This window comes from Molossus molossus, unplaced genomic scaffold (assembly GCF_014108415.1).
Source record: "Molossus molossus isolate mMolMol1 unplaced genomic scaffold, mMolMol1.p scaffold_m16_p_3, whole genome shotgun sequence".
NCBI classification, from domain to species: Eukaryota; Metazoa; Chordata; class Mammalia; order Chiroptera; family Molossidae; genus Molossus; species Molossus molossus.
Window position 1 is genome coordinate 46,875,736 of NW_023425366.1, and position 25,255 is coordinate 46,900,990.

At 37.2% G+C, this 25,255-nt stretch overlaps 1 protein-coding gene across 2 annotated transcripts in view; it reads left to right on the forward strand.

Moving 5' to 3' along the window:
- Positions 1 to 2,694: 2,694 nt before the first annotated feature.
- SLC30A5 (solute carrier family 30 member 5) overlaps positions 2,695 to 25,255 on the forward strand; it is a 29,620-nt gene continuing 7,059 nt past the window's right edge. The window contains exons 1-12 of one of the 2 annotated variants that reach the window (XM_036280357.1): positions 2,695 to 2,986; positions 8,462 to 8,584; positions 9,107 to 9,173; positions 10,862 to 10,947; positions 15,154 to 15,241; positions 17,603 to 17,690; positions 19,062 to 19,138; positions 19,369 to 19,539; positions 20,054 to 20,342; positions 20,491 to 20,699; positions 21,308 to 21,465; positions 22,259 to 22,388. In XM_036280357.1, coding sequence (XP_036136250.1) covers positions 2,907 to 2,986; positions 8,462 to 8,584; positions 9,107 to 9,173; positions 10,862 to 10,947; positions 15,154 to 15,241; positions 17,603 to 17,690; positions 19,062 to 19,138; positions 19,369 to 19,539; positions 20,054 to 20,342; positions 20,491 to 20,699; positions 21,308 to 21,465; positions 22,259 to 22,388 — 1,566 coding nt within the window. In that variant the 5' untranslated portion in view covers positions 2,695 to 2,906. The remainder of the gene's footprint in view (positions 2,987 to 8,461; positions 8,585 to 9,106; positions 9,174 to 10,861; positions 10,948 to 15,153; positions 15,242 to 17,602; positions 17,691 to 19,061; positions 19,139 to 19,368; positions 19,540 to 20,053; positions 20,343 to 20,490; positions 20,700 to 21,307; positions 21,466 to 22,258; positions 22,389 to 25,255) is intronic. The other variant, XM_036280358.1, reaches the window with a different exon arrangement.

The window sequence follows — 25,255 nt, forward strand, 5'->3', positions numbered from 1 at the left end:
AGCATGAACATTCTTAAAGAATGATAAGGATGTGTCAAAATGACACAGGAGCCAGCCAAGGTGCTCCCACTAGATAAATGTGAGAGAATTTGGGCATCAAAATAATGACAGCAATTGATTATAATCTATTGAATAAACTGGAACCCATGAGCTCATACTGATATACATAAGTAGATGAGTAAATGGGGAACAGGGAAGTTTTATGTGACAGTAGAAGGTGGAGTAACAAATGTAAAAGGGATGATTACCATTTGGAAAACTTTATAATAATTGTTTTGGTCAAGGTGCAGAATGATAGTGATATAAATGAGTTGAAGTGTGATCAGGAAAAGAATCTTTATTATCTTTAGAATCTCAAAATATCTCTAGACAAAATATTTATTCATTAACATTAGGTGACAAAATCTGATAGACGTTATCTTACCAAATGATAAAAGTTAACTTCACCAGTAATGAAACAAATCAGTACCATGTGCTTTCTCATGTGATGCACTAAGAGGAACATAGAATCAATTCTGTAGTATTCCTACCAAAAAAGCATATCCTAAATTCAATCTTGAGGAAACATCAGACACACCCACACTGATGAACATTCTGCCAAGTAATTGTTCTGTCCTCTGCAAATATGTCAAGATTGTGAAGAAAGGGAGACCAGGAATGCTCCAGATAAAAGAAAACCAACAAGACATGACAATTAAATGTAATATATCATCCTGGGTTGGGTCCTGGAGCCATAAAGGGCTTTATTTGGAAAAACATGTAAGATATTTCTCAAGGACCATTGTAGCTCCAGAGATCTCCATGAGGTCCACTGAGTCTTTTGTTGGACTGCAGCACTTCTCAACTTCTCCCTCTGCCCAATTATGTTTCCTTTCCCTCCCTTTCACGGTTGTTGGTCTCAAAAGCACTCTTTAATAAACATCCTGCATACTAACCTCCATCTCAGAGTCTGCTTCTTGGAGAACTCAACATGTAGCAAAAAGAGTGAATAGGATTTTAACAAGTGAAGGTTAAGGTAGAATATTCTAGGCATGGAAAATAGCCTGAGCAAAGTTTTTTATTAGAAGATAGGCAGAGCAATTGAAGGCATGAAAGGGTGACTAGAACCCAAATAGCAGAAGGCAGCTTGATGTGAGATGAAGCCCGTATGGGATGTTGTTGGCCATGTTAATGATTTGAGTTTATCTTAAGTGTAATGGAAAGCCTCTGGAAGACTGGAGGGTGGAGTGTGCTGCATTGTAAGATATGCACTTGAAAAATACCACTATTACTGTGGCACATGTGACAAACAGATTGGAGAACGGAAAGGCTGAACTTGGAAAATCTAGTAAGGAGGTTACTGTAGTGGTCTAAACAAAAGATGATGGTAGCCTAGACTTTATGGTGGTGATGGAGATGGAAAATTTTTGATTTGAAAAATGTTGATAAGGTAAAAAATTGACATGACTTGGTAATGGGCTGGATATACAGCATAAGGAAGGGGAAGTGTTAAGGATGATGCCTAAGTTTTTGGTTTGCTTAGCTGAATAAATGGTGCCAATAAATGAGGTAGAGAGCATCTGAAGAGGATCAGGGTTGGGTCGTGTGGGAGGCAACCAATTGATGTGTCTCATATCCGTCTCTCTCTCTCTCTCTCTCTCTCTCTCTCTCTCTCTCTCTCCCCCCTTCCCTCCCTTCCACTCTATCTAAAAAATCAATGGAAAAATATCCTTGGGTGAGGATTAATAAAAATAGGTAAAATAAAACCTCAATATAGCTGAGAAGTATTACATATTTGCTCTCTCATTTGTCTCAAATAGGGAAATAAGCATCATTAGCTTTCAAAGGTCAGGCCTTCCTCTGTGTTCTATACATAGAATTTGGCTTCCCAGAATGCCATGTCCAAAATGTTATTGGAGTTCCAGGTCAGGTTCTATCAGTGAGTCTTTTCCGGTTGCACCCATATCATGCCTTATTTGAGAAACCTTAGCATTTGTGCCTTTAACATGAAATGTTGCCAACCACACCTTGCTCTCAAATTGCTAAATATTTTCCAGAATAAATTATGAAGTCCCAGCAGGTACAGACTGTGATTCTCATTGCTAAGACTCTTTATGTATATTCCAATTAAATAGAGTATTATAAACTAATCATAATTTATACTGCTCCAAACCCCATTTTTTCCCAAATCCTAGTTCTCCAACTTCCCTATGAGTAATAATAACTTATTGATTACTATATACCATTCACTGCTCTAACAGTTTTCACACATTAACATATATAATACTCCCAACAAATCTATGATACAGATATTACTACTTCTATTTTACAGGTAGGAAAATTGAAGAACACTAGTGTCAATTAAGTGACAGGGTTAGTATTCAAACCACGACAAAGGAAACCATGTTCCTAGCACTTGAGCAAACCGAAAAAAAGAACCCTAATAAGGCCTGCTTCTCCCTCTGCGCTCAAGAATCCGCTGTACCCCGGGAGGCCCATAGGTGACGCTGCAGGCACAGGTAAGCGCGCCGGCCAGGCCCGTGGCAGAGGCGCCCAGGGAACGAGGACTCCTCCCCCCGCAGTGGGAGGAGCCTGCGGAAGAGCAAGGGAAGGCGAAGGTTTTGTACGCAGGCGCTGGGCTGGGCACTCCCCCGGGACTGGAGGCTGCTGGGCCGGATGACGTGGCCTGGCAACGTCTGCTCCGGTGCACCTCCCGGGAGCCCGGCGCCGCCGGAACTGCCCACGGCCTAGTCCCGACGCGCTTGTGCTGGTGAGGCGGTTCCGGGCGGCGGCGGCCCGGCCTGGGGGGACCCGAGGAGGCCACTGCCATGGGAGAGTGACGCGCCTGCGCCCGCTGTTACGCGGCAGCGGCGAGACATGAGGAGACCCCGCGGCAGGGGCAGCGGCGGCGGCTCCTGAGCCCCGGGATGGAGGAGAAATACGGCGGGGACGTGCTAGCCGGCCCCGGCGGCGGCGGCCTCGGGCCGGTGGACGTGCCCAGCGCTCGGTAAGGGCCCGATCCGCGCCCGCCTTCGGAGCCCCACGTGCCCGTGCTCGCGGGCTCGCTTGCTCGCTCGCGGACTGGGACGGCAGCCCGGCCGCTCCGGACACACCTGCCCCGGGCGCGCGCGACGGCCGCGTCCCTCTCGGCCCCCTGACAGCCCGGCGCCCTCGGCCCAGCGCGCGCCCCGGAGCGCCCGGTCCTCTCCGCCTGCAGGCTGCCGCAGGCTCCCGCTCCCCGCTGCAGCACCAACGCTCCGGAATCGGGGGTTCCGCTTGGACCTCTGGTTTTCAGGGCAGACCGTTAACCTCAGAGCCGCCCGTCAGGGAGGCTTTTCTGACCCGGGAGAAGTATTTCCGTGGGCTGTGTCTCCCTAAAGTAGCAGTTTGGTGCCAGCTTAACCTTTCTGACATCTTCCTGCGTAAATGAGGGGAAGGTGTCACCTTCTGTCTTCAGGCGAAGAAACCAAAGTGCAAACAGGTGAACTTCGGATGTTCCGGTTAACACTGCACATCAAGAATCCATGCAGTCCGTCACCTAGTTTTCTTTTCCTGGGTTCCTTTTATTAAGTAAGACGTGTGTGCTCGTTGTCAAAACATTTAAACAGTACAGAAATTCAGAGTAAACATCGAAAATTCTCCCTTACCCTCCCCCCAGGGCCCCCACTGACCCCCAGGAGGTAAGTACAGGGACCACTTCGGAGAGGGCTGAGTTCTGAGGTGGTGTCAAGGATGCGTAAAATATGGCACAACTTGGTTGGAACTGGTATTCATTGTCCTTATTTTTAATGAGGTGAAGGTTTTCTTGTTCTTTAATACTTCCTTTGAGACTTAAAGGTTGTTTTGATAAATTCTTAGAAATTGTAGAAATAGCATTACTGACACCTATTTTGTGTGAAAAGGAAAGAACACAAAATGCTGGAACAGAACTTAACTGCATTTTTGTAGTACAAGTTTAATTTTCTCATCATTTTTGAGCAGCTCACTTTGTGAATAACAGCAAATCAGATGTTTACTGCGACATGACAACTAAATGCAATGGGCGGTTCTGGTCTGAATTTGGTACTAGACTGGAAGAATGCTATAAAGAACAGTGGTAGGTTAGGTCAACGGACAAAATTGGTCTATGGACAATAGATTAAAGTATCATATTAATGTTACATTTCCTGAACCTGATAACTGCTGATTTTATAAGAGAATGTCTATGTGCTTAGGAAATACAGGTATTTAGAGGTAAAGGAGCATAATGTATGTAACTTCAATAAATAGTTCAGAAAAAAATCTGTGTATTTAGGGAGAGAAAGAATGCAAGTGGGACAATATGTTAACAATTAGAGAATCTAGGTAAAGGGTGTACTATCCTTGCAACTTTTCTGCAAACTTGAAATTATTTTTAAATAAACAATTTTAAATTGTTATTTACGAAAGAGCTTGTCTTAGGTTGATGTAGGAAATAGTCCTTTGCTATCTTATTTGCATTACTTACTTAGCAGAGCTGACCTTCTATTGTAGTTCTTTGCAGAATCAAATTCAACTCAGGACTGTTGAATTTTGAAGAGATTCCTTGATAAAAACTAAAAAATCAAATACTAGTTTTAATCTGCCACAAAAACTAATTGACAAGTCCTTTAATTGTGGATTTTTTATGAATTCACACATATGAATTGTTTTAAATGTTTCTATTTTGGTGTGTGTAAGTCCTCTGCAGAAATGGGCAGAGGGTGACAGCCAACATTTGTTGAGCTACTCCTCAACAACTCTTTGAGTACAGCATCTCACTTAACCCTTGCCACAGTGCTACAGACTAAGTAGCAGTATCCCAGTTTCACAGATCAGGAAACTAAGATGTAGAAAAGAAAAGTTAAGTAAGTTTCCCGAGGTCACACACCTAATAACTGAACTGGGAGTCAGTTATCCCAAACCCCATGCATAGTGCCTTCTACAAAGTAAACTCTTGAATATTTATTGAATGAATCATATTTGAATTATACAGGCTTGTGTTTGTTTTTTTTGTTGTTGTTGTGTTTTTGGTTTTTTTATCCTCACCCGAGGACATTTTTCCATTTTTTGTTCAGATAGAGTGGGAGGGAGAGAGAGAGAGAGAGGAACATCTATGTGAAAGGGACACATCGAGTGGTTGCCACCCACACAACCCAACCAGGGTGGGGGACAAACTGCAACCGAGGTGCATGCCCTTAGTGGGAACCGAACCTGGGTCTCTCTGGACCGCAGGCCAACGCTCTAACCACTGAACCAAACTGGCCAGGGCTGTTTGTTTGTTTTTAAAACTGGAAAACTGTGAGCTGTTGCAGTAGTTGAAGCCCAAGAAGCAGTTTTGAACCCAGACCCAAATTTCAGTAATTACGGGTTTACAGAACCAGAAATTTTTCTAACCCGTCACAAAAATGACCAGGGATACCTTTGATGAGACTGTTAATGGCAAATAATGATTTTTAAGTTGGGGAGGTAGATTGGCTCCCCCTCAGTTGTCCAGAGTCAGTGAGTGGCTCAAGGGCTACTGCCCCTGTTCAAGAGCCTCCCTTTCCTCTCCCTCCATCTTTCCTTTTAATAAATGAAGCTGCTCATTGTTTCCCTCTGCAATATAAACTAGGAATGTCTACTTAGCAGTGTATTTATATGATTACTTGGCCTTAGCTAGTGTGTCATTGTTAGTCCAACAGAAAGACTTCATTAATTGAGACTTTAAAAATCAAAGTATCCAACTTTTGAAATTAGGAAATAAATTTTCTAATGGAATATGGTAACAAAAGATATTCAATATATATTATGTTAAAAGTCATGTAGCAATATCAAAAATGTATACAATTGTGAATATGTGAATGTATCTAAAAAATATGTGTCAGGCCCTGGCCGGTTTGGCTCAGCAGTTAGAGTGTCGGCCGTGGACCAAGGAGTTGCGGGTTCTATTCCAGTCAAGGGCCCATACCTCAGTTTCAGTTGTCCCCAGCTCTGGTCGGGATCATGTGGGAGGCATCCAGGCAATGTGTCTCTTTCACATATCTCTCTCTCTTTCCCTCTCTTTCTCGCTGAAGATAAATGGGGGGAAAATATCCTCGCATGAGGATTTAAAAAATAAAAAAGGGAATAAAGAAAATTAGTATCACAAAGATTATAATAGTAGCATTATCAAGTATTTAGCCCTGGCCAGTTTGGCTCAGCGGTTAGAGCGATGGCCTGTCGACCAGAGAGTCCCAGGTTTGTTTCCCTCTAAGGGCACGTACCTCGGTTGCAGTTTGTGTGGATGGCGACCACTCTGTGTCTCTCTCACATCGATGTTTCTCTCTCTCTTCCTCCCTCTCTCCCTACTGTTCTATCTGAGGATAAATGCAAAAATGTCCTTGGGTGAGGATTAAAAGAAAAGAAGTATTTAATGTTCCATATGATTAAATCTTGCCATTAAAGTGCCAAATTTTTAAAGTTTTATTACTACTTTAAACAAAAATTACTTAGAAATAATTTTACATATTGCTCTCATCTTCTTAAAACAAGTATATCAAATATAATTTACCTTTTCCTTAGTGACTTCTGGTCATTTTGAACATAATCTGGTAAACTGAGCTTAAATACAGTCGTTTCTTCAACTGCTCCTTCCTAGTGCTATCGTTTTGGATATGTTGCTCTCTGTACTTGAAATATCCTTTCCTTTCTGTTGCTTCCGAATTCCTACTTAGTCCTTGTATACACATTTACACATCTCAAATGCTGAAGGCGATCTTTGCTTCCATAGTTAAGTTACATAGTTGCTTCTACATGTAGTCCTTTAAATTCTGTTACTTACCTGGGTCACATAGTACTTGTTTTCCTACTTATCTTTCTAAGACCTCAACTCCTTGAGGACAGGGTCTCTTTTATGTATTTAGTGTCTTGGATAGCACCTAGAAATGTGTTTAGTTGCAGGTAATCAAACTGAGAAAGCTTTAAACAGATAGGGACATATCCTTACATCAAAGAAACTATGAGTTGTCTGGCTAGGTGGCTCAGTTGGTTGGATCATCGTCCTGTACACCAAAAAGGTTGCAGGTTCCATACCATGTCAGGGCACATACATAGGTTGCAGGTTCAGTCCCTGGTTAAGCACATACGGGAGGCAACTGATCCATGTCTCTCTCCCACATCAATGTTTCTCTCCCCCTTCCTCTCTCTCTAAAATGCATAAAAACATATTCTCAGGTGAAGGTTTTAAAAAAAAAAGAAACCATGGGTTGCTGGTATTTGTTCAACCCCTCAATGATACCGTCTGGGACCAGATTTTTTGTCTTTGCTTTCTGCCATCCTAAGTGTGGCTTTCATATTCAGCCTTTTAAAGTGGATAACATTTTTTTGACAATTTTTAGACAAAGTCCTCCCTTGAAGGCAGAAAAAAAGGTGAAAAAAGTACTGCTAGCTACATCTTGCCTTTTTATCAGGAAGAAGGAAGGTTGTACCTAAAGCCACCCTCTCAGGTTTCCCTTGGGTCTTATTGACCACATATGGCATCTAACATAATAGTAAAGTATGCAAGGAATATTTGAAGAATGGTCAAATGGGCCCATGAGGGATGTACAAGGCTCTTTGCTGACATCAAGATTTCCCAGACAGCTGTTATGTAACTCTACTTATCCTGGTCTTTGTTTTTTTTCTTCCCTACCTTGTCAACAGTTGTTCCTTGTGTCCATATTTCTATCCTGCCTGCTGCCTTATTTCTACACCTAGTTAAGAGCTAAGGAGGTTTTGAGCTTTCCTCCACTTGATTCCATTTTCTTTATTTTGAATTTATGGCTGAGTTGCCGATAGTTTATATTGCCAGAGGTTGACTGCCTCTTATGTACTATATTACTGCACTATATATATTACTGTACTAGATATTACTGTATCACATAAATTTAATTGTAGAGTTAGCACTCTTTCATTTAATAAATGTTTGCTGAATACATATATGCAAATCCCTGTGTTAGGAGCTGAATAAACAAAGGATTTCTAGCTCAACTATTATTTTTATTGGCTAATTATGAATTGCTACCAAGACTTGAGCATTTAATTAGCATTAATATAGTTAATTTCCTTATGTCTATATGACTTTTTTTCTCTAGCTTAACTGAGCCAATATCTAAATTAATCTTAGATTTTTAATATGCATTTTTATTTCATATTTAAGATGATTTTACTATTCATATGGGCCAGTGCGAATATGTAATTGGAAACAGTTTAGAAGATGGGAACCTTCAAAGCCTTTTGGATGAACTTTGATTTTCTATGTAACACATTAAAAAGAGCATACTTAAGAGAAATGGGCTTGACCCTGGCCAACTCTGTGGGCTTCAACTTCACTTCTTTGGGTTTTTGTTTGTTTCATTTTTAGTTTATGTATGTTTATGGTTTTTATAAAGACCCCTACTACTTCTATAATGAGAAAAAAACAAATATTACAGAGTTCCTTGTGATTTCAATGATACTGAAACTTGTTTCTGCTTTTATTTTTCAGATTCACGAAATATATTGTGTTACTATGTTTCACGAAATTTTTTAAGGCAGTGGGACTTTTTGAATCATATGATCTCCTAAAAGCAGTTCACATTGTTCAGTTCATTTTTATATTAAAACTTGGGTGAGTGTGTATGGTTCTATTTCCTTAATGTTTTTTTATTTCTTTAAAAATCATGTTTTAACTGATTTTAACAAATTTTACATAGAATATTTTGAAATAGAATCCCTAAGGCTAGCAGTACAAAGAGATTGCTTTTTTAAAAAAGCCCTGGCCAGTGTGGCTTTGTTGGTTGGAGTGTCATCCCAAATACCGAAAGTTTGCGTGTGGGTTCATTCTCCAGACAAGACACATACAGAAGGCAACCAATTGATGTTCTCTCTCACATCTATGTTTCTTTCTCTTTTTCTCTCTCCCTTCCTCCTCCCCTTCCATTTTCTCTAAAAATCAATGGAAAAAATATCCTCGAGTGAGGATTAACAAAAGAAATAATATAAGTATTGTATTGTTCTCCAGTATAATATCTTTAGAAGTTAACATACCTTTCAAGTTCTAGTATACGTATTTGTCTAAAATAAGTGTCTTTACTTAAACCACACCTTTTATTTAAGATTGATTAATATATTAATGTTTCAATTTTCGCAGGACTGCATTTCTTATGGTTTTGTTTCAAAAGCCATTTTCTTCTGGAAAAAGTATTACCAAACACCAGGTGAGTTTTTCGCAGAATCCTTTTTTCCTAGCTGCTTCCCATTCAGTGGGCCAGATGACAATGCTCTTTCCTTGATTAGGGTTACTTAACAAATAATTTAAGTGCAGAATGTTTCCAGAGTTAGCTTATCTATTCAGAATCGGAGCTTCAAGAATTGACTGCAAAGTGCTAAGATAATGGAGTGTTTAAAAGTGCAGAAGAGGGTAGAAAATTTTTAAAGCATGCACATAATTATTTTCTTTAGTACAAGATCCTTATTCTGAAAGGTTTAAAAATTAGACATGGAGACATGACCCAGAGTCTATTACAAATGTCACTGGGAGGCAGATAAAGCATAGGAGTTAAGAATGAGGCCTCTAGCCTTGGCCATTGTGGCTAGAGCATTGGCCTGTACACTGGGTTCAATTCCCAGTCAAGGGCATTTACCTGGGTTGCAGGTTTGATCCCCAGCCCCAGTTGGGGCACGTGTAGGAGGCGACCAATGGATGTGTGTCTCTCAAGTTGATGTTTCTCTCTCTCCCTCCCTCCCTTCCTCTCCCCCTTCCCTTCCCCTCTCTCTAAAAATCAATAGAAAAATATCTGAGTGAGGATTTTTAAAAAAAGAACAAGGCCTCTGGAGTTAGACAAATCCATGTTCTGTCTGTCCTATTAAGTTTTATTTTGAGCAAGTTACTTAATTTCTCTACTGTAGTTTTCTTACCTGTTAAATGGAGATAATAATACCTCCCTTCCTTAGAAATAAATGACCTAATACACGTAAAGTTCTTAAAATAATGCCTGGTATATATCGAGTATATAAGACACATTAGCTGCCACCCTCATCATCCGTATCATTATTCCCTTTAGGCATCTGAGGTTCAAGATGCCTACTAGGAATGTCCTTTATTCTGTATAATTATCTTGCATTATCACCTGTTTGGATAGTAGTTATACCCTACTACGTATTTGCTTTATGCCACAACTTAGAAACCTGTACCATGATTTATTTATTAGAATGTTTTAGAGACCTAGGTTGTTTGTAAAAGTAGGATTAAGCCCTGGCCGGTTTGGTTCAGTGGTCAGAGTGTCTCAGGTTTGATTCCCAGTCAAGGGCATGTACCTGGGTTACAGGTTCTATCCCTGTGCAAGAGGCAACCAATCAGTGTGTCTTTCTCACATTTATGTTTCTCTCTCTTTCTCCCTTCCTCCCTCTTCTCTCGCTCTCCCTCCCTTTCTTCCACTTATCTAAAAATCAGTGGAAAAATATCCTCAAGTGAGGATTAACAAATAAATTTTAAAAAATAGGGTTAATATTGTAAACCCCATCTTAACATTTTTTTCTCTCTTTTCAAATAATTGAAGCAATGAATATTCCTGATGGAAAAAATTTAAAGACTAAAAAATTAAGTGTTCCTACCAAACTAGTAGTGAGAAACTAATGGAGTTGGGGGGCAAAAAATTGTACTGGATAGGAAAAGATTTCAAGAACTAACAGACAGAATATAGGAAATGGAGAACAGAATATTGTCATATAAATTTAAGTTTAGTCAAGGGACCTTAACATTTTCTATTTCATTTCAAAATATGTAATTTAGCCTTTAAAATATTTATATTACCACTTTTATTTTCCTTATATGTATTATTTGAGATTTTCAGATATTTAGCAAAACATATGACTGAAATTTTTAATATTTTGTTTTCATTTATAGTGGATCAAAATAATTAAACATGCAGTTGCTGGGTGTATCATTTCACTCTTGTGGTTTTTTGGCCTCACTCTTTGTGGACCACTAAGGTAAATAAAGATGCATATTTTGAATGCTTATTTGTATTTCTTTGTTTTGAATATTAGTTTTGTTCCATTTAATTTTATGTCAAATATCTGTGTCAAATTACTTACAAATGCTTCTGTGACTTCTGTAGCATTGGGTACAACTCAACAAATATATATAAATTTATTGAGTACCTGTTTAGTTTGTGGACTAGTTCTTTGGTGAATACTATTAACATATTATTCATGGTCTGTCATAGGTATTTTACTAGTTAGAATCCAGTTTCAGAAAAATACTTAGCATAAGTGAATTATTTTTATTATTCATGGGTGATCCCTCTTAGTATGTGATTTTAGAAACTAAAAGGTCTGAAATGGTAAATCAAATCACCCAGTAAGGAAGAGAGCAAAATCTTTTAAAACTTTTTCAACATAATTCTGAAAGTACTTTTTTTTTGTGTGTGGTACATGCCCCTAGCAGGAACTGAACCCAGGACTCTGGTCCGCAGGTCAATGCTCAACTGCTGAGCCAAACTGGCCAGGGCTGAAAGTACTTTAGTGCCCACAGAAGATTCTTGAACAATATGGTTGCAAACAAATGTCTTGGAAATAGTGTGTCAATAATCAGATTAAAAATGAATTTAACTCTCATATCCCCCTAGATCTATATAGAGTAACCTTTTTATGTAAATTGGCCAGTTGGGGGGTGGTGTTTAAGGGCCACTTAATAAGAATCGTAATATGGGCAACTGCTTAAGTATTCTTTTAATATTTCTCCATCTCTAAAGGGTTTTATTTAATGAGTGAAAGTATAAGAAAAAGTACCTTGCCATTGATGAGGGTGGGGGAGAGTATGAGGATAAGAGGTAAGGAATAAGATGATGGATGTTCCGAAGAATCTCACTCAGAATAGTGGCATGACAGAGTAAAAAGTGACAGGTGGGAAATGCTTTGTGAAAAGTCCTTTCCCACCCTGGCTGGTTTAGATCAGCGATTAGAGCATCGGCCTGCAGTCCAGAGAGACCCAGGTTCGGTTTCCGCTAAGGGCACGTACCTCGGTTGCAGTTTGTCCCCAGCTCTGGTTGGGTCGTGTGGGTGGCAACCACTCGATGTGTCCTTTTCACGTCATGTTTCTCTCTCCCTCCCACTCTATCTGAACAAAAAATGGGAAAATGTCCTTGGGTGAGGATTAAAAAGAAAAAAAAGGCTGTGGTACATATACACAATGGAATACTATACAGCTGTAAGAAAGAGCGATCTCTTATCCTTTGAGATGACATGGAGGGACCTGGAGAGTATTATGCTAAGTGAAATAAGCCAATCAGAGAAAGACAAATACCACATGATCTCATTTATTTGTGGAATTAATGAACAAAAAAAGCTGAAGAACAAAACACACAGAGACATGGTTCAGACTGACAAACCTCAGAGGAAGGGGGCGGGTGAGGGAAGGAAGAGATAAACCAAAGAACTTATATGTATGTATGGGTAACCAATGGACATAGACAGCGGTGCTTGGGGTGAGGGGGTGGATAGGGAGGAGGGTATCTGAGGGGGAAAGGAGAAAGATCTGTAACAAAAATAAAATTACTTTTTTAAAAAAGTCCTTTTCCCTCTCCCAGTCAATAGAACAACTTCTAGGTCTGGGTACCTTTGGATTGTTTACCCTATACTTTGTCAGATGCAGAGTATACATAATTCCAAATGTCATATCCCTGTTCATGACAGCACAGCATCCTCAGCTTGGGGAGCACTTTTTTAGTTTATGCTTGAGTATGATTGGTGGTATTGCTTATCTTCTCTAATATCTTAAATTTCTAGTTCATGATATTTTGGTCTATATGTTACTAAATCATTGTCCCTATGTGTTAAGGATAGGGAAGGAAGGGGGAAAATTCTTAAATTCTTACTTGGCTCCTTATTGAGTTAGCCACTTCCTGCCCTTAAAACCCTTCACAGCACTAGCTCCTCTGCCAACACTGCCCCTCTCATTCTTTTACTAAAACCATCACACAACTTCTTGATGAAAAAGACTCCTTTGGCGTTTCATAGACTGTCTTAATTTGTTTTCGTATTATTCTACTGATATATATATATTTTTAATGTGTTTTATTGATATTTTAGATAAGAGGAAGGGAGAGAGATAGAAACATCAATGTGAGAGAGAAACATCGATTGGTGCCTCTTGCATGCCCCCCTACTGGGGATCAAGCCTGAAACCCAGTTATGCGCCCTGACCAGGAATCAAATCCAGATCTTTCAGTCCATGGGACGACGCTCAATCCACTGAGCCACACCAGCCAAGCTATATTTATTTTCTTAAATTGTAATCTCCTAAATGTTAATAAGACTGAAATTGTCATTGTTATGTTCTCACTACAGATTTGGAGATAAAGAGGAAAAATGAAAAAAATGGTTAATGAGCAACTGAAAATCTGTTACTATTTAGATTCTATAAGCTCCCTTTGACTGGTGATTTAAAATTTTTTTAAATATTTGTATTTATAAAAGAGTAAATATAGCCCTGGATGGTTTGGCTCAGCAGTAGAGTGTCGGCCCGCAGACCAATGAGTCATAGGTTGGATTCCAGTCAAGGGCACATGCCTCAGTTGCAGTTCGTCTCCATCCCTGGTCGGGGTTGTGCAGGAGGCAGCAAGTCGATGTGTCTCTCTCACATTGATGTTTCTCTCTCTCCCTCTCTCCCCCTCCCTCCCATTCTATCTGAAGGTAAATAGAAAAATATGCTTGGGTGAGGATTAAATTAAGAGTAAATATAAATAAATGTTTAAATAATAAAGTGAACATTCATATATCACCCAAGCCCCAAAATAAAATCTTACTAGTCTGCACCTTTGGAGCCCTCCTGATTATATACCCTCTCCCCCTGCCATTGGATGTAACCAGCATCTTAAGTTTTGTTTGTATTCTCTTGGTTTTCCTTTTTTTATTATTTATTTATTTATTTATTTATCCCCACCTGAGGACATTTTTTCCCATTTTTTGTTCAGATAGAGTGGGAGGGAGAGAGAGAGAGAAATATTGACGTGAAAGGGACACATTGAGTGGTTGCTACCCGAGCGACCTAACCAGGGCCGGGACAAACTGCAACCGAGGTACACGCCCTTAGCGGGAACCGAACCTGGGTCTCTCTGGACTGCAGGCCAATACTCTAACCGCAGAGCCAAACTGGCCAGGGCTCTCTTGGTTTTCTTTATAGATTTACCATACGTGTACATATTTCTTTCCTTTTTTTCATGTTTAACTTTGCAAGTGTTTTACTTTATATAAATACATTGCATGTATTTTTCTGCAGCATACTTTTTTCATCAATTTTATGCTTAAGATTTGCCCATTTTGATGCATGTAGAGTGTATATATGTGTATGTGTATATATACATGGTTCATTCATTTTTATTGCAGTTTGATAACACATAGCGTAAAATTCACTCTTTCTGTCTTAGTCCATTTTGGCTGCTATAACAAAATACCATAGATTGAGTATCTTATAAACAACACATTTATTTCTCACAGTTCTGGAGGCTGAGAAGTTCAAGATCAAGGTTAGACAGATTCAGTATTTGGTGAAGGACCCCTTCCTCATTCATAGACAGCTGTCTCACATGGTGGAAAAAGCAAGGGAGCTCTCTGTGGTTTCCTTTATAAGGGTACTAATTCCATTCATGAGGGTTCTACCTTTTGACCTAATCACCATACAAAGGCCCTACCTCCAGATACATTAGGGATTGGGTTCAACATATGAATGGGATGGGGGAGGGCACACAAACATTCATTCTATAGCACTTCTAAAGTGTGCAGTTCTGTATTTCTTAGTATATCCATGAAACTTCATTCATTCTTACTGCTGTATAATAGTCCACTAATGGATGTATTCTAATTTATATCATCTGTCTTATCAGTGAGCATTTAGGTTGTTACAGTTTTAGGCTACTGCAAGCAATGGTGGTATCTTTTAAGTGTTCCCAGGTACACAGATACAAGAAATCTGTATGATATAATTCTATGAGTAGTATTGTTGAGTATTTGTAGCTTCAGTCTTTCTAAGGTAGATAATGCCAAAATATTTTCCAGAGCTGCCATACCTATTTATTTTTCTCAATGTTTTATGAAATCAAGAAGAAATATTCTTTTCTTTTACTGTAGGTGAATTAATGCTTTTTTTAAAATAAAGATCAGATATATTTCATGAATGTTAATGTTTTATTTTCATAGGACTTTGCTGCTATTTGAACACAGTGATATTGTTGTTATCTCACTACTCAGTGTTTTGTTCACTAGTTCTGGAGGAGGACCATCAAAGGTAGAATTTTCCATTATTAGCTACTTGAAAATTGAAAGTATACATATGAAATGTTATCCAAGGCAATAAATTAATATATTTTACCATTTGAAAGAATTCAGGGGTTTTTTCTACTAATTGTCAATTTTTCTTAAAACCTTTTGTTTTTGTTTTCTTGTTTGTTTGTATGTTTTTGTTGTTGTTAATACTCACCCAAGGTACATGCCCTTGACCAGGAATCAAACGTGAGACCCTTCGGTCCACAGGCCAATGCTCTAACCACTGAGAAAAACTGGTCAGGGCATGTTTTTCATTTTTGACACCATTATATATTCTTAGGAAGTTGCACAAATAGTAAAGCCGTCTTTATGCCCTTAACTCAGTTTCAGTAGTAACTTCTTACCTAACTCAATTATAATGTCAAAATCAGGAAATTGACATTGGTACAATCCATAGACCTTAAGTAGATTTCACCAATTATAAATACACTTGTGTGTGTGTTTGTATGTGTGTAGATTCATATAACCGCCACTACAGTCAAGATACAAAACTGATTGATCACCACAAACATCTCCTTTATGCTGTACCTGAACCCTTCCCCACCTCATTTTTAATCCCCATACATCATTTTTGGGAAATACCTAAGAACTTGTTATATTTAAAGTCTGATGAACACTTTTTTATGTTTATACAACATTTTGCCAACTAGTCATCCCTATTCATCTTAAATAATTTAAGTATGCCTGGGGTGTAGGCCCAATCCCTGATAGGGGGCGTGTAGGAGGCAGTTGATCAGTGGTTCTCTCTCATTGATATTTTTATCTCTCCCTTTCTCTCTAAAAAAATCATTGAAAACATATTTTTTAAATAAATAAATTTTGCTGCACCAACAATCAGAAGTGAGAATTATATCTCATTGGTGTCAGTAATGAATCTTGGTCCTATACAGGACCCGGTGGTTTTTATTTTTTTTTCTAGTTATGACTAAAGCACTGCAAAATTTTCAGTTGCCCTCTCTGTTAATAAAAGATTAGATTACATTCTCCCTATTTAAGTGTTGTTGATGTTGCTATATTCTGATTCAATGAAAATTATGAAATTTTAAATTGTATGGTTTATGTATACTGACTTTTGTTGAAATATCTACCACAAGCCCTGGCCAGTTTGGTTCAGCAGTTAGAGCGTCGGCCCTCGGACCGAAGAGTCACGGGTTCAATTCCAGTCAAGGGCACGTACCTCAGTTGCGATTCAGTCCTCGGCCCTGGTTGGGGTCATGCAGGAGGCAACCAGCTGATGTGTGTCTCTCACATCGATGTTTCTGTCTCTCTCTGTCTCTCACTCCCACTCTGTCTGAAAATAAATAGAAAAATATCCTCGGGTGAGGATTGAAAAAAAAAATATATATATATATATACACACACACACACATATATATGTGTATATATATATATATATCTAACAATAATAATTTATTAAGTGTCATGGTAATCACAAAATGAGTAGAATAGAATCCTCACTTCATTATAAAATTTATTTAATGGAAGTATCTGGTATTATACCTGCAAATTTGTAATATAGGATATATAATAATGCTATTTAAATTGCTTTTGGAAGTGAGAAGAGATAAACCAAAGAACTTACATGCATATATGCATAACCAGTGGACGTAGACAACAATACTGGGGGGGGGGGGGCAGGGAGAAGGGTGTCAATGGGGGGAAAAGGAAAAACATCTGTAACAAAAATATGTAAATAAAATAAATTGCTTTTGTATAAACTGAAGTATTTGTATAAACTAAACTAGTATGTCATTCTGTAATTTTCTTTTGTAAAAATCCTTTCCCTGGAATGAGAACATAAAAAGTTTATCAGCTGTTAAGTGCCTTACACCTTTACTAGATATCAGAAATAACTTTGCTAGTTTTCTTAACATGTCTCTTAGTTCTTTTCCCTAGAATAGTAACTCGAATATTGATATTATTGTAAATGAACTGTCTTCTATATCACTTACATGTTGTACAATAAAATAAATCCTTACTAATTATTCTTTACCTGCTTGGACTTTTCAACCAGAAGCAAAGTAACATTTGCAAAGTAACAATGCATGGTAACATTGCTAGCCATATTAGTAAGTAGACAATTGAAGTTGTCATTATTATGTCTTAAATACTTTAAAATATCCTGCAGAATTTGGTAGAGCTCTTGACTTTTACCTTACTATTAATACTGTAAATTTATATAGTATAGTATAAGGGCTCTAATGTCAGGTGTTACTTTACTTTAAATATTTGCAAAAAAATTTTTTTTTAGCATTTGTGTGCTCATGGTCTTAAAAATCAGTTCTTGATAAAGCCATTCTTAGAGTATTCTCTTCATTTTCAGACAAGGGGGGCTGCTTTTTTTATTATTGCTGTGATCTGCCTGTTGCTTTTCGACAATGATGACCTCATGGCTAAAATGGCTGAACACCGTATCCTTTTGCAATAGATCAGAGTTATTTAGTGTTGTAGAAAAATAGAAGACTAGCAGAATGGGAAATGGAGTGACTGAATTAAACTGTCAGAAATTTAGGGACAGTAAAAGTATTTTAAATCATCCTCATGCTAAAAAAGAAAAAGAAAAAGAAAGAAATGATTTGCCACTCAACATAATCTGGTTGCTCCCTTGTAATTTAATACTTTAAATGGTTGTTTTAGAAGTCACTGGCAATTATTAAACATTTTCTAGATTAAGTGAAAAACATTTAACATCTTCTTGCCAGAAAAGAAAGTTCAAATTCTTTAATTTGATACTCACTCTCTTGCTCTGTTATTATTTCCAACTCAGCCCCCACTCTTCTCTTATGTAAACCCAACTTTTGAGTCAAATATATGTATTCATTTTCCTCTGCAAACATAACTTGTTCTTTCTTATCCATACATCTTTCTTTGTCTACTTCATTTGGCAGAATTCAGAACACCATTTTTTATTCTTCTGGTTACAGATACTCACTGTCCAAAAACTTCTTAGTTATCTAATATCAATTTACTTTGTTACAGTGAAAGAGGGTGCAATAACTTTGAAAAACTCTAGGTTGCTTGTGACTCAGCTATCCCCCCCCACACACACACACACTCTTTCTCATTTGTTTTTTGCTTGCTTTGATGAGGGTTATGTGATCAATGACTTAGAAACAGATTTAGGACTGATTTTAAAAGTCATTCTAGCCCTGGCCAGTTCGGCTCAGTGGTTAGAGTGTCGGCCTGCGGTCTAGAGACCCGGATTCGGTTTCCACTAAGGGCACGTACCTCGGTTGCAGTTTGTCCCTGGCCCTGGTTGGGTCATGCGGGTGGCAGCCACTCAATGTGTCCCTTTTACGTCAATGTTTCTCTCTTTCTCTCCCTCCCACTCTATCTGAACAAAAAATGGAAAAATGTCCTCAGGTGAGGAAAAAAAAATAATAATAAAATAAAATAAATAAAAGTCATTCTAAAAGAGCAACCTTAATTCCATGGGATAGGCGTGGTCCAAGGAAGGTCCTTGCACTTATCCCTTTGTTCTACTTACAGTATGTATGCACATGTCTTTTGAGTACTAAAATGTAACAGTTATATCTTAAGCAGTATTATAATTGTTTTGGAGACAACAAAAGGAACACAGACCATCCAAGTTATTAATCATATCCCAGTATTAAATTTTAAATTATTTTTGTTTTGTTTTTAAGGAAAATTATTGAGGGTAGTCAGGTTTGGGGTTTCTAGACTAGTCTAGTCAACCTAAGATAATGTGCCAAAAATTCCAGGAGGACTTCAGGGCATTGAGTTAATATTTGCAGTTTTTTCCTTTACTCCGATTCACTTAGCCGAAGGACATCATGACAGTGCTCTAACTCACATGCTTTACACAGCCATTGCCTTCTTAGGTGTGGCAGATCACAAGGTACGTTCTTTTCTTTGATCTAATGTGATCAAAGATTCTGAAACGCTAACAACTGTAACTTTAAAAGTGTGTTTTTAAAAAGTTACCAGTACTTTACAGTACCACCTGCTAAAGTGGTTCAGGAATTTGGGATATGGAAAAACATACTACATCATCTCTTCAAATATTATATATTTAAGGAATGATTATTGTGTATATTTCTAATGAGACTTATCTAATTTTGCTCATAGGGTGGAGTATTGTTGCTAGTCCTGGCTTTGTGTTGTAAAGTTGGTTTTCATACAGCTTCCAGAAAGCTCTCTATAGATGTTGGGGGAGCCAAACGTCTTCAGGCTTTATCCCATCTCGTTTCTGTGCTTCTCTTGTGCCCATGGGTCATTGTTCTTTCTGTGACAACTGAGGTAAGATCAGGATTTTATTGGTAATAAGTAAAATGAATTGCTAGTTCTTATAACTTTTAGTTTGGTGCATTGTATTTTATTTCAATTTGAGGTTGCAAGTAACTTCAATTATCTTTGCTTTGTCTTTGTAGTTTTTGAAAATTTTTGAGAGTTTATTTTATTGTTTATAAAAAAATCAAATCAAGTACCATTACATGTATATATCTCTCCCATGCCTGTGGCTTAAAGGAATCAGTTGAAACAACTTAATACCCACCATGTGTTGGGCACAAGGCTAATGAGTCACCTATTATTCATAGAATTATTAAACCATAATGCTTTTGTTTTTAATACTTTGGGGAATATTGGGGAAATGTGCGAATATCTTATTATCTCTTATATTTTGGCATTTTACAAATCATATTGAATATGAGAATATTTGTTCACACATAAAGGGATTAACTTGAACATCTTAAAAGATGTGAACTTTATACCTGTATGATATTGACCAAAAAAAATTTTTTTTAATTTCTAGAGTAAAGTCGAGTCTTGGTTTTCTCTCATTATGCCTTTCACAACGGTTATCTTTTTTGTCATGATCCTGGATTTCTACGTCGATTCCATTTGTTCAGTCAAAATAGAAGTTAACAAATGTGCTCGCTATGGATCCTTCGCCATTTTTATTAGTGCTCTACTTTTTGGAAATTTTTGGACACATCCCATAACAGACCAGCTTCGGGCTATGAACAGAGCAGCACACCAGGAGAGCACTGAACATGTCCTGTCTGGAGGAGTGGTAGTGAGCGCTATATTCTTCATTTTCTGTAAGTGTTTTACTCCTTAGCAAATTTCTTCTTGTACTCAATTTGGGAATTTGTTCAGTGCTTGCATTTAGTGCTGACAGATACTGTGTTGGGTTTTCATAGTTTAAACTTTTAAACTTTTGTAATATATTTTTCTCTCTCTTTTTAGCTGCTAACATCTTATCATCTCCCTCTAAGAGAGGACAGAAAGGTACCCTAATTGGATATTCTCCTGAAGGAACACCTCTATATAACTTCATGGGTGATGCTTTTCAGCATAGCTCCCAATCGATACCTAGGTTTATTAAGGAATCACTAAAACAAATTCTTGAGGAGAATGACTCTAGACAGATCTTTTACTTCTTGTGTTTGAATCTGGTAAGATTTTTAAATATTAGTGGCATATCTTAAAAGTATAACCTTTTAATTGACAATTCTGGTGTAATTTTAGTATTTCCCAAAATTCTGGTAATTACAAATGGGCTAAAATTATATTTTGTCTAAGTAGTAGAAAGATTACAGGATCATATTTGGACTACTTAAGCAAATAGTTTTTGAGGCATTTTAGAAATGTTGGTTTAGTGTAGTGTTTCAAATCAATAACTATAGTAGTTTCTATAGTTGTTATCTCCTCTTTGTAGGATCTCACTACTGACCAGATGCTAACGTGCTAAAGCTTAGTTTATTGAGTTCTAAAGACCGATAAATAAAACTTTAAAAACTCTCTCCTTTAAATAATTTATGAGATGGACATATCTGATTAACCTAGTTTCTTAATAGTTTATATGAAATGCCATTTTAGTAGAAGTGCCAGTTAAATAACTAAAGAGGCAGTTATATCTTCAGGTAAGGATTGGATATAATTAAGGTAATAATTTGGGTTGTGTTAAAATCCTCCTTACTAAATTCTGGTAAGTATCTCTTGAAACAGCATTTCCCAACACACTCCCCTATTTTTTTTTTTTTTTTTTTTTAACATATTTTAGCTTTTTACCTTTGTGGAACTATTTTATGGCGTGTTGACCAATAGTCTGGGTCTGATCTCAGATGGATTTCACATGCTCTTTGACTGCTCTGCTTTGGTCATGGGACTTTTTGCTGCCCTAATGAGTAGATGGAAAGCAACTCGGATTTTCTCCTATGGGTAGGTACGCTGACTATCAAGGTGATGTAGAATAATGAAAAAGTCTTAAGTGCAAATTCCATCTTGGGGAATGAAATTTTATTTTTAATACAAATCATTTTTCTGAGTTTTCTTTTTCTTTAATTTAAATTAGATAAGAGGAAATAAACCAAACATTTAATAAATACTGATTGAAAGTAAGCTTAAGATTGTACTCCCTGACAAATCTCATAGACAAAGAGCAAAAATCAGTTAAATACTGAGCTCTTTGCTCGTGTTTCTTTGAAGTAATGGAATGTACATGATCATTCACATCTTTGCTGTTAGAGTATTAAAAATGAAGGGCTATACATAAGAAAAACCTTTCATTAAATGAATGATTCAGTTCAACAAATATTAGAATCCCCTATTTGTACAAGATATTTTGATAAGACCAACTCTAAATAAATTAATAAATTTAGCTCTTATTTTCAACTGTTTATATTTTGAAAGATTAGTGAGTCAAAAATACAAATGATTTTGGTATAAAGCAAAATCTATGTGCTGTGACAGAGATACAGAGCACAAAAATAGGAAAGGCTTTGTGTAAAAGAGGGAACATTTATATGTTGATAAATATATAAAATTTCAACAGATAATATGTCCAGAAAGTACCTTGGAACATATTAGTATATTTAAATCATGGTAATTTTCTAATCTTACTATTTATATAGTTGAAAATTTGGACTTGTTTTCCTCATTTGGAAAGTAATAATGTTATACTTCTTAAATGTTTGTCATTTTTCTTTTCTAAAAATATATTCTACGTTTTTAGGTATGGCCGAATAGAAATTCTCTCTGGATTTATTAATGGACTTTTTCTAATGGTAATAGCTTTCTTTGTGTTTATGGAGTCAGTGGCTAGATTAATTGATCCTCCAGAATTAGACACACATATGTTAACAGTAAGTTTTTCTATTTTAATTTTTGCTCATATTTACAGTTTTTTCTATGCTAAAGTATAAATATTTGTAGTTATTGATCTAAGGAGGTTTTATTTTATTTTTTATTAACATAATCAACATAACTTCCTATCTTGTTATTTATACTGCTGACTCTTAGAAAAAAATTTTCCCCCTCCTGGCAGTTCAAACACTTTACTCCCTGATAAACACCCTGCTGCCCTTCCTTCCACTGCTCTAGGGAAGATCCTTATCTTTTGGCCCCCTTGCCTGGGCTGCTGAGATACTCTTCTGAGGCCTCTTTTTTGTAATGAGCCACCCCCCCACCTTTTCCTTCTCCTCCTCCTCTTTCCACCCTCCAGTGCCCAGACTCCACACTGGTGTTTGGGCAATTTTTGTTTTTAATTTTTTTTTTCCCTAATGGTTTTAGAGAGAGAGAAAGAGAGAGAGAGAAACATCGATTGGCCGCCTCCTGCATGGCCCCACTGGGGATTGGGCCCACAACCTGTGTATGTGTCCTGATCAGGAATCGAACTGGTGAACTCTTGGTATATGGGTCGATGCTCAACCACTGAGCCACATGAGATGGACTGGGCAAAAAAAAATTTTTTTTATCCTCACCTGAGGACATTTTTTGATATTTTGTTCAGATAGAGTCGGAGGGAGAGAGAGAAACATCGACGTGAAAGGGGTACATCAAGAGGTCGCCATGCCCTGGCCGGTTTGGCTCAGCGGTTAGAGCATCGGCCTGCGGTCCAGAGAGACCCGGGTTTGGTTCCCGCTAAGGGCACGTACTTCGGTTGCAGTTTGTCCCCGGCCCTGGTTGGTCGTGCGGTGTCAGCCACTCGATGTGTCCCTTCACGTCGATGTTTCTCTCTCTCTGTCTCTTCCTCTCTCTCCCTCCCACTCTATCTGTACAAAAAATGGAAAAATGTCCCCGGGTGAGGATAAAAAAAAAAAAAAAAAAGAGGTCGCCACCCACACGACCCAACCAGGGCCGGGGACAAACTGCAACTGAGGTACGTGCCCTTAGCAGGAACCGAACCTGGGTCTCTCCAGACCACAGGCCAACGCTCTAACTGCTGAGCCAAACCGGCCAGGGCTAGGCTAAATTTTTTTAATGTAGTTTTTTTTTCTTTTTATTTTTTTTTCCTGACTCTTAGAATTAACTAATCCTTTTCTCTAATATTTTCATAGTCAAAATTAGATGACATTCTAAAATAGATTTCTTTCTGACTTATTTAATGTTTTTGTTTGAAGGTGTATTTTTAAATACCTGAAAAAATTTTTTAGAGATAGAATCAGAAAAATACTATTTTTAAGGCTTAACTCCGTAGATTATTGTACTGCTATAGCAACTTTTAATGTTGTACCTATACCTACAGACCTACCTTTACATATGCTGTTTCTTGTCGTTAGCCTGCTCTTCGCTTCTGACATTCAGCCTTCCTCAAGACTTTGCTTGTATATCTCCTCTGGTGGAATACTTTTCCTTAATCTCTCTCTTTTCTCAAAGTTTGTTAGATTTCTCTTTCTCAATATTCCCATAGCAACATTGAGTTATAACTGTTGTATAATTTTTCATTCTTCCATAAGTAAGATGTAAGTGAAGTGTCTTTAGGACCTGAATTGTATATCATTAACTCTTAAATTCTAGCACCTGGCTTGTAGGAACTTAGCCATTAATTGATAAATGACTAAAAGCAATTATGAGTCTTGTTGGTGGAAATATATATTAGTAGAATGTTTTTGGATTACAGTTTGGAAATATATTTTGAATTTTAAATGCCCATATCCTTTCATCTTTAATTATTTAATACAGAAATATTCATACAAGTGTATAAAGGTGCATGATTCATTATACCACTATTTATAATGGTGAGGGAAACTGGCCACCAATGAAAGGACTAGTTAAATAAATGTGTCACTCATAGAACTATGTAGCTATTAAAAAGAATGAATTATACCTATAAATACTGGTGTGAAAAATATTTGCAAGATATACTAAGTGAAAAAAATTACAGAGCAGTGTTATAATGTAATCTTATCCTTGGTTTAAAAGGGTATATATTTTGAAAAATGTCCTCGGGTGAGGATTAAAAAAATAAATAAATAAAAAGGTATATATTTATGTATATTATTATGTACATAGAAAATACATCATTCTCTTAGGAGTGACTAACTTTTGGGAGTACAGTTATAGAGGACTTGCATTTTCTACATTATTTTATTTTTTATGATGAAATATATAAAGATCAAGTATTTCTCAGTAGAAGAGAAGTATTTATGAGATGATGGGATCTCTGTAAGCAGTATTTGGTTTCATTCAAAATTCATTAACCCTCTTCAAGCTTATTAAAGCTAACTGAAAATTTTAAATCTGACAGACAAATGAGTCACAGGAAAAATAAGCTCCAAACATCTTTACAAAAGTAAATTCCTTCTCTTACTATCTTTGAAAATTAATTAAAATTATCTGTCCCTCATATTTTTATATGTTCTTTTTATAAAACAAATGGATTTTTCTAAAGGAGAAACTGTAGACATATGTAAATTAAATAACACCCTGAGCTATTATTCAAAATCATTTTGTAAAAGGATAATCAGGGGTAGGTAACTTTGTTTATCCTTTGGGGTATTACCATTAAATCAGGATAATTTCATTCACTTTGTTTAAAAAAAGAAATGAGAGATTACTATATATGTATGCTTTTCCATTGTACCTTTTTTACTTTGGGAAATTACACTGTAAGATACAGTAGACTATATTTATTTGGAATCCACTAGTTAGTAAATTATAATCATTACCTTACAGACTATTGAAATTTACTTAGTAATGTAAACAAGGTTTCAGGCATAGTGTATACTTG